The sequence below is a fragment of the Palaemon carinicauda genome, chromosome 8 (genome assembly GCF_036898095.1).
Source record: "Palaemon carinicauda isolate YSFRI2023 chromosome 8, ASM3689809v2, whole genome shotgun sequence".
In the NCBI taxonomy this organism is placed as follows: Eukaryota; Metazoa; Arthropoda; class Malacostraca; order Decapoda; family Palaemonidae; genus Palaemon; species Palaemon carinicauda.
The window spans coordinates 39,468,242-39,478,395 of record NC_090732.1 but is presented as its reverse complement, the minus strand read 5'-3'; the positions used below and the strand labels follow the sequence as shown (position 1 = coordinate 39,478,395).

The window sequence follows — 10,154 nt, the reverse complement described above, 5'->3', positions numbered from 1 at the left end:
AGTTGGAGCTGGGCAGAATACACCATGGCTCTAAAAAATATACCTCTCAGGAAAGATCTATCACTAAATAGTAAGCCTCGCAAGTAATTGAACAGGAGCCTAACTTGAAAACCAGGGGCACGACAATGGGTGAGCTTAAGCTGTCTGGCTGCAATGTGTCCAAACAAGTAATAATATATATAAAACTGTGCTAGACAATAAAAAATGAAATCACAACTATGGGAGACCCTCTATGCTAGACAAAATTAAATGGAATCACGACTATGGGTGACCCTCTATGCTGGACAACATAAAATGGAATCACAACTATGGGTGACCCTATATGCTAGACATGAAAATACTGGAATCACAACTATGAGTGACCCTCTATGCTAGTCATAAAAAAAATTGAATCACAACTATGGGTGACCCTCTATGTTAGTCTTAAGAAAAATGGAATTGCAACTATGGGTGAACCTCTATGCTAGTCATAAGAAAAATGGAATCACAACTATGGATGAACCTCTATGCTAGTCATAAGAAAAATGGAATCACAACTATGGATGAACCTCTATGCTAGTCATAAAAAAAATGGAATCACAACAATGGGTGAACATCTATGCTAGTCATAAAAAAGGGAATCACAACTATGGGTAAACCTCTATGCTAGTCATAAAAAAGGATGGAATCACAACAATGGATGACCCTCTATGCTAGTAATAAAAAAGATAGGATCACAACTATGGGTGAACCTCTATGCTAGTTATAAAAAAAATGGAATCAAAACTATGGGTGAACCTCTATGCTAGTCATAAGAAAAATGGAATCACAACTAGGGGTGAACCTCTATGCTAGTCATAAGAAAAATGGAATCACAACTATGGGTGAATCTCTATGCTAGTCATAAAAAAATGGAATCACAACAATGGGTGAACCTCTATGCTAGTCAAAAAAAAATTGGAATCACAACTATGGATGACCCTCTATGCTAGTCAATAAAAAAGATGGAATCACACCAATGGATGACCCTCTATGCTAGTCATAAAGAAAAATGGATTTGTAAAGTGTGTGGGTGCGTTCTTGCAACACCAAAACTTGCAACTCTGTGACTTGAAGCAAAGTTTGTATTTATTCTTGCAGTATAATAGCTTAAATAAAACAAACAATGTCACTGAGTTTGCTTAATGCTTCCCTAAGAAAATCAACCCCTTTACATACTTTCCCCTTAGTAAAAAAAATGAATTTAAGAAATTACACTTCCCAAATATTTTATCTAAAAGATCGTATACCCTGACTGAAAAATAAAAAATGAAATTGAATGTGATATCGTAAATCCTTTATCTTTAGGTTAACAATTTTAACACAATCGTACGAAAATTATCCCTTTCAAAATTGTACATAAAAAACATATCCCACAAAAAAGTAACAAAATGAAATTACATACCCTTACTCTCAAAAGAAAAAATCGAATAAGGAATGCCACGTGTTCTTACCGTTACCCTACACAGGAATTATGCCTCACTGGAAATCAACGCGTGGTTAGCCGGCCACGGTTTTTCCCTAAAATTTCGTAAATTTCACTTCACTTATTTAACACAAAATTGAACATTCACTCACTGCACAATATATATAAATGAGAAATTTGAACCACTGTGATAATAAACACTCAGAAAATAACAGAACACAAATTCTTCTCACGCGGTTGGCTATCCTGCTAAACAATAGGACTAAAGTCTACCACGTGGGTTTTAAAACAAATGGGTTCGCGGTGCGAACACACGCACAAATAAACACAAAATTTTAACAATAAAATAGAATGCTTTTGCTGTTTTCTTCCACGGTTCCAACTCCACTGATGATATGATTTACTTGAAATGAAATTGAGGTTCGTCAGGTTGCTAAAGACAGAAAAGGGGGGAATTTGACTTTAATAAAAATAATTTGAAATTACTGTATTAGCGAATCCTGGCAAGGTCGCCAGTTTGTTACGCCTGCGTGTATGTGAGGCCGGCCTTGCTTAAAGGACTCAGGGCACTAACAAAGAAAAGGAATAATGAAAAGGTCGCCAATCGGCAATAAGACAAGGGATACCGACAAATAGATATATTTACAATAATATTTAAATAAAGATTAGTAAAAGAAAGGGGAGAACAACAGATAATTATATTTTAATTTAAGCCACGAAGGGCTTCGAGTGTAGTTTGATGGACTGTGGATGAGACTTCAGCACAGCAATGACGTTCCCTGGAAAGGGAAATAAATTGAATTATTAACAGAACACTTACTTCTACCAGCTGGGAACACGATGAAGTCGTGTGGTTAAAACCTTTTAAGCAAATTAAATGAAAGTGCAAAGCTTAGGGATTTAAACACTATACGTGGGAAAACAATACTGTCACAGGGTGAATTAATTAAGGTTAGAAGCAAACGGCACATATGGTTGGGATATAGGTAATATAGATAAAAGGTTCAGTGGGTAGGATCTTTCTTTAAAGGATAAAAGGGAAAAATATGGGATATGATTAGGAAGGGATGGAGGGTTGGGTAAGGATGATGAGGATCTCAAAATCAGACACCTTACCTTAGTAAAAAGGACTCTGGTTCCTCCCTTGTGGAGGGTATGTCAGGTCCAGCTTCCCTGATATCTTGAGGGTGAAGAGAGATGTTTCCCTCATGGAGGTCGAGTCACGAAGAGCGAGACCTAGTTTTTCCTGGGTAGATTCAACCCCACTTGACCCTCAATTGGGGGTGGTAGGGGGGAATTGGCCTGACCGCTGTCCTATGGGTCAGGCTTTGTCACGTGCCCCTACATCCTTCACATCTCACCTCCCTCCTTCTCCTGGGATCTCGACGCTGTCACGTGGTTCGTAAAAGGTGGCTTAAAATGAGATCTCAAGGGGAGTAGACTGGTATAGGATGGTTGTAGGGGGGGGGGTGAGACTCTGGGTAGGGTCCCAAAATTTGTGGCCTGCTGACCAAGTCCATGCTGGTGGGGTCTTTGTTTGGTAAAAAGGTGGCACAATGACCTCCATTACTAACAATATACACATATATAGACATAAACATTTACATATATACATATATACATATGTACATACATATATATATATATATATATATATATACATATATATATGTATATGTATATGTATATGTATATATATATATATATATATATATATATATATAAATATATATATATATATATATATATATATATATATATATGTATATATATATATATATATATATGTATATGTATATATATATATGTATTTATATATATATATATATATATATACTGTATATATATATATATATATATATATATATATATATATATATATATATATATATATATGCTCATCGCTCTAAATGTTCAATGGGCAATGGCTGCACTGCAGTATCCTCAAGCAAAATTAATCAGCTCTCATTAACCAGTGAACCATTAGTATTAACATCAGAACTGTTTGCAATTATATTAGTAACTGACATTATTAAACAACTGAAGATAGGACAAACCTCAAGTTTGTCATTTTTACTGATTCTACGTGAGAAGTGTCATATAAGCCGTAAAGAGTTGCACACACAAGAAATATGTTGGATTTCTGCTCATGTTGGTTTTTTGGTAATGAAAAGGTGGATGCTACTATAAAGCATTTTTAGTAGCAAAATGGGAAACTCAATTGAATAATTAATCTGACAATAATAAATTGAAGTAAATAATGCCAACTGTTTCTCAATTGGAACTGGCAAATCAAATAGAATAGACTGAAGTATTTTCACTAAGGTTATTTATAAGTAATACCAAATTGACTCGTGGATTTTTATTGTGCACACCTCATGAAGCAGTTCCCATTTGCAATGAATGTGACCCTGTCTTAGATATACAGCATATTTTCAGCAGTTGTAAGGATTTTTATATAGAGATATTTATATTTTTGCCGGAAAAGTTTCTTTTGGACATTTTATCGGATGCTGAGAATTTCTTTTTATGATTTTAACTTTATCTTTTTAAGAAACAAGTTTTATAAACAATACTTAAATTTCTATTTTTCACAGACTTTTATATAGTTTTTTTTTATCCTACATTTTCAACATATTTATTTTATGTTCTATTATTTAGTTTTAATATAAGTAGTTTTACTTCTCAAATTTAATTAGCCCAGCTGTGTAAGAGTCAAGCTTACTCACTTGCTGGTTAAGCTATTCCCTTTCAATGATAATAATGATAATAATTTTGATGAGCCATGGAAGGTTCATCTGAAGTTAAACTTTGAATATGGGATTTTACCTGATTTGTATATTTACATAGGAAAAATAAACTGTTTTGGGATTGTCAGATATTTCAAAAGTCACATGAAAATATCTAAAACAATTTAATTTTTTTATTTTAAAGATACCATTTTTACCACTACTATGTACTATACTTATCAAATATATTGTTAGGCATAAAGTTAAAATTGCTTGTTACTACATTTTATAGCTATTCTTATATACTGAGACTACAAAGTTTTTATTAATTCATAGAATTTTAAGTGACCCCTGTATTTAATGGCTAGAGACTTCATCAGATCTTTAACCTTATCTTATTTTAACTATTTATCTCAAGTTTTACCATCATTGTTTTTGCTTTGATTTAGAATTTGTTTATATCTTTATCCCAGATGAATAAATTGCAACGTGAACTTGAAGGAGAGCTTAGTAAACTGAGAGAATCACGAACAGCACTTGAGCGACGATTGGATGAGAAAGAAACAGAGCAAAAGAAGACACTTATGATGCTTCGTAACCAATATGAAGAAGCTCTGGATGATCTAAGGAAGGAAAAGGTAAAATAAAAGTTTCATTGGAAAGAACATTTTGTAGTGTACAATACATATTGCTTGATGAAGGAAATTTTCAAGATATCTTTTAAAATCTTATTACGTTTTCTTAGATAAATATACTGGGTGGTCCTCCAGGACTTTCCTGTTAAAGGGAATCCAATATGTCATAAAATACCAAAGAAATATTGTATTCCCTGCTCCAGGCTAATGTATCAAAGTATAAAGCACGGACTAGAGTGTATAAGGGAGACCCACAGGTTCAGGCTCTATTGAACTTAACACAACACCTTTCATGCTGAATTTTGTCTGACAACTGATGATATGTCATCACCAAACAAAATTTTACTGGAGACAATAATATCTTGGTGCTTTGTTTGTGCCCGGCCTCCATTTTCCTTTTCATCCTAACCACTAGTGGATGTGTTTTATTTTCGTTCATATTTGATGATCTTTTCAGATCTACTTTTGAAGTTAAGTACAGTTGATTAGATTTTGAACCTATTTGTTTTATAAGCAATAATGTTATGTGAGGAAGGTAAAAAAAATTAGTTTTTGGTACTTTTGTCATTAGGTTGTTATCTAGGTTTTCATAAGAGCATATGTGTTTAGGTTAAAGAGTTTCTCTTGTTTTTATTTTTTAGGAGTATAGTAACTCAATTTCATATAATTGTTATCATAACCTAAGTCATAGTACCTGTTTTGGTAAGGTTCTGGCTAGCATAGCATAGAATTGTTTGTTTGTTCCGGGATATGATTCCTTTATAATTCTGGCTTTTCATGTCACATGTGAAGTGTGTCTCTCCCCTGATATCCATGATTCTTAATACAGATCACCCAAGTCAGGTTGGTAAGGTAATCCAGAGTATGTGTTGTGCAAATATTTCCCTCAGTTTGTAATATTTTACTTAAATGTATTGGAACTGGTGGTGACTTTCCTAATTTTTAAAGAAGCTCAATCTGAGAAGGAACTCTATCAAGATTTTCATTGACACCTAGGCAGTAGTCTGCTATCTCAGGAGGGGAGGACCTTTCTCAAGAACTCTCAATGCATTGATTTTCCTAATTATGAAGTTTCTTTTGGAGAGAGATGCATTTCTCTCTCTCATATCCACCCATCAGGTTTTCTCATTGTTGTAGTAGATACTTTTTCCAGATAGATGGTCTGGGACATGAAATCATTGAGATTATCACAGATCTCCAAGAGGACCTGTTTGCAACAGAAGAGGATCACAAGTAAAGCTTGCACTTTGTGTAATTCCAAATGGGGATCCCAAGAAGTGATATGAGATGTCTTGAACCTGAACTGGAACAGATTGTGACGAAGGAAAAACCTATTTTTTCTGAAGGTGTTGTATGTTGTATGAGCCCCAAGACACTCCATCGTCCCTAGTCGTGTATAGGGAATGGGGATATATGAACCTTACTCCTAATATGGAAGATAGTGGCTGGGTGCAAACAAAGCTTTCAGGAAGTAATTTCTCACGTATTAGTGATTGCTCTTGGGGATGGTGTATCATTGGTTGTAAAACAAATTTTAGCATTTGAGGTGCTTCAAGAGGATCACTAGAGCCTGAACCTGTAAGTTTCTCTTAAACACACTGAGTTATTGCTTTACATGTTGATACAAAGGTTCTGCAGCAAGGAAGACAACATTTCTATGATATTTTGTCATTATTAAGTTCCCTGTTCTAGCCTTTAACAGAAAAATCCTTAGGGGCAACATAGCACCTCCCCAAAAATAGAGTTTTCTTTCATGCCAACCTCTTTATTCAGAAGTTCTCTTCAAAACATCCATCATTGATTTCTTAGATTATTTTGATTTTTGTTATGATTGTATTTTTTTTCCTTTGTTTGGCAAGAATTATTGATAATAGTTGAATTAGGTTATATAACGGATTTTGACATAGGAAAAATCTATTTTTGGCTGAGATAGCCATGTTGTCCTGATGGAAGTTCTTCATTGGCAGCTTCTACTTTGGATATTTTTGCGAGTGATGTACAGTACCAGAGAAATTTTATCTTAGAGGTATCAACAGAGTTCTGACCTCTGGAACGAATATCCTGAGAGATATCGTGTATAAATCAGGGACGTGTTAATGACAAGCCATGGCTATCCTTCCCCGAATAGATTTAACCTTATCTCGAAGGATAAGGTAGAGAGTAGGATACGTGGGCAAGTGAGCCGTTACAACTCCTGATCTCAAAGTGCTACAACTAACACGTTTCCTGTTGAACCATTCGAGGAGCAGCCATCGCATGACGCAAGGTCCCACACTGAGAAATGAGAATGGATGGAAAAGTAATGGGTGGGTCATCAGGACGACATGGCTAACTCACCCAAAAATAGATTTTTCCCATGTCAAAATACGTTTTTTGGGCTTGAGCCATGTCGTCCTGATTGAAGTGCACCAGAGAATTATTATTCTCAGTTGTGGCCAGGAAAATATTTAACCCTTTATACCCCATAGACGTAATCATACTTCTTGTAGCATTGGTAACTATGGTACCAAGCTTGGTGCAAGCGATATGTTTATAAAAAGTAGGAGCAAAGGAAATCAATGTCACAGTCCCACTCAATATGAAGATCTTCGTCTCCAGAAGTTGAAAAGACCAAAGTCTATAAAAGGAGGGTTAAAAATTATGGTATACTACTTTTATTTTGTACAGTAGGTCCAATGAAAGGAAATGCAAAAAGGTACACTAGTCTTTTATTTCCAAAAGATGCATAAATGTAACAGTAATCAATTGTAACATTATATGCAGCAGATATATACAGAAAACCAGAGTTTTCCGACCCCAAAATTATGTAAAAGAGTAGTAATATAGTAACACTCATGACATAAAGGGAAAAATATCACCTTTGACCTTTTATATTATTAAATAGGACATTGAAAAGAGGAACATTAATCGCCTTGCACAATGTAGACTGAGAATTCCTAACTATACAGTCTATACAACATTTAAGAAGTTGGTTTAATCACACTACCAGCAGCCACTACAAAGTGTTTAATCTCTTCCAACTGTCGTAAGTAATGTTTTGAAGAACACTTTTGAGGATTTCCAGCCCGTGTAAACCTGTAAGCCTTCAAATGACATAGATTGGAAAATATTTAAGGAAGAGGCAACTTTCTTAGGTCATGACCTGATGTTATACTATCAGGGTCAGTCCTTCTGATGAAATAGGTGAGATTGAGACTTAGCTGTTTCAGAGATGGATTAGATCCTGTCATTCCCCCTTTAAAAAGTTGACCGCCCTTAAAGGCCACACCAGTAGCAAATGTGCTAATGGGAAAAGATGTTTTACCTGCTCTAAATTCTATGATCCATGCAGAAAGTTTAGCAGAAGAATTTTATTTTCATTGTAAGGCAGCTCCAAATTCACGATAATATCCTCAACATTAACTAGAACAAGCAACCATTAAAACAATAAACAAGGAAAGCATGATGTTTGATGAAGCGAGAAAAAACTTTTGGGTAATAATAATTCCCAAGGATTGACTTATTTAAATGTTTTGTCCAATCCATGTAATTTGACTTATATTTCAAAAGCTGCCCATTTTCCCACAAGTCCTAATTTGCAGAATCATGACCACTCGACCATCTCTTCCTCAAGTCGCTGAAAACCATTGTATACTCATTCTTTTGCCATTACTCCTAGATCTTCATCTAAACACACATCAACTGAAAATGCAAATTGCACCGACACTCAAAACCATCATTATAAGTAAAATCCCAGATTCCTGTATAGAAAATATTTGACACACCACTTAGGATTTCTCTAAGAATACAGAAAACCTTTGTGAAGTAGAGATGGCTGATGGCTGATCATGTACTGCTTGTATCAAAATCTAAGGAAAAAAGTGGGTACTATGAAAATGCAACCCTTCGAAAATAATGAAATAAGTAAATAATGAAGAATGTCTGAGTGAGCCTAAAGAGGTCTCGTCTAGAGTTGTCACAAACAGATTCATTGGCTTATGTACCAAATCCAATTGTTGCAACAATTATTCAAGCCACCAAGCATGTGTTAAAAGTCGAGGTCCATAAGAATCCATATGATACTAAAGTAGCTGAAGGAGCCCCAACTAATAATTTACTCATTAAAGAAATAAGTCTATCTCCAGTACTAGGCATGACTGGTGAATTGATGATTTCACATGAAATGGCAGCACACAATAAAGTAGTCCACATCATTCAGCTGCAATGATAGCTTCTTATTTAAATTTCAGGATATGAAAACCATAAATATACATGAAATTAATAATCTGATTGTCAAGAACAAAATAAATTTCTGATAAAGAAGCATTCTACAGGCACCTTTCATCTTGAATAATTAATGTAAAAACTTAACTATAATCCAAATGATAATCAGAAAGCAAACCAAGATCAAAAGAAATGGCAAGAAACCATATCCAAGGAACCCAAATGCTTATAAGAAAGTAATGCTTATGCAATTAAACAGAAACCCAACTTCAAGATAAACAGAAATAATGCTCTGCTCTTTGGAAATTCGTCTCACTAGCCTTAATGGTCAGTCATTAAATAGTTCAGTGTTATATTGATATTCTTAAAACCTGTTTGAATCTAGATGAAATTCTAAGACTTGAAAAATTATAAATTGTCTTGAGTTGAATTACATCTAAATAATAACTACACCTTTAATATTCATAATATATAAAATCAACCCTATTGTAACTTTAGCTAGTAAAACTTAACAAAACAGTTCTCAAATATGCAAAAAGATCTTTTATATATTGAAGACTTCAATTCCCACAATCCTGTCTTTGACTATAATGGAATTGATGTTTTTACTACTGTTCCAAAGTTGAGCAAATTGTGAATGATCATAACCTCTGTACTGTATTTTAAATGATGGTGATTTAAGCATATGCTAATAAGAAAACTCGAGGAACTGATTCATTTATTGACTCAACTCTTTGCTCTAACAGTATTGTATATAAGTTGTGATGATATGGTTAATGTTGGTTGTCAGCGAAAAAATAAATTTCTTTTGTATGGTTAATTTTGAATTTAACATTTATTTTGGATTGAAGTTTACTCTTACATATAATTTTAAAATATATGTCATTTGTGTAATATCAGTATCAACCAAATAATTTCTATTAATTGTAATTTTTTTTGGGCTATCAGAGTAACATTCAACTAGACCTTGAAGACAAATTAAATTCGACCATCCACTCCATGAAAATGGAGAGAGATGAGCTTGAACTAAAAAAGGATCAAGAAATATCAGCCTTGAAACGTTACTCAGAAAAGCTACAACGAGAGAGAGATGATTCAACTTTGCGGTTTGAGGAGGAGAAACATCGCTCTATGATGCTGGGT

General features: G+C 34.2%; 1 protein-coding gene across 2 annotated transcripts in view; it reads left to right on the top strand.

The window, feature by feature from the left end:
• Positions 1–10,154, top strand: part of LOC137645715 (rootletin-like) — a 746,485-nt gene that overhangs the window by 540,394 nt on the left and 195,937 nt on the right. For both annotated transcript variants that reach the window (XM_068378593.1, XM_068378592.1), the window contains exons 19-20: positions 4,647–4,811; positions 9,960–10,152. In XM_068378593.1, the coding sequence (XP_068234694.1) occupies positions 4,647–4,811; positions 9,960–10,152 (358 nt within the window). The remainder of the gene's footprint in view (positions 1–4,646; positions 4,812–9,959; positions 10,153–10,154) is intronic.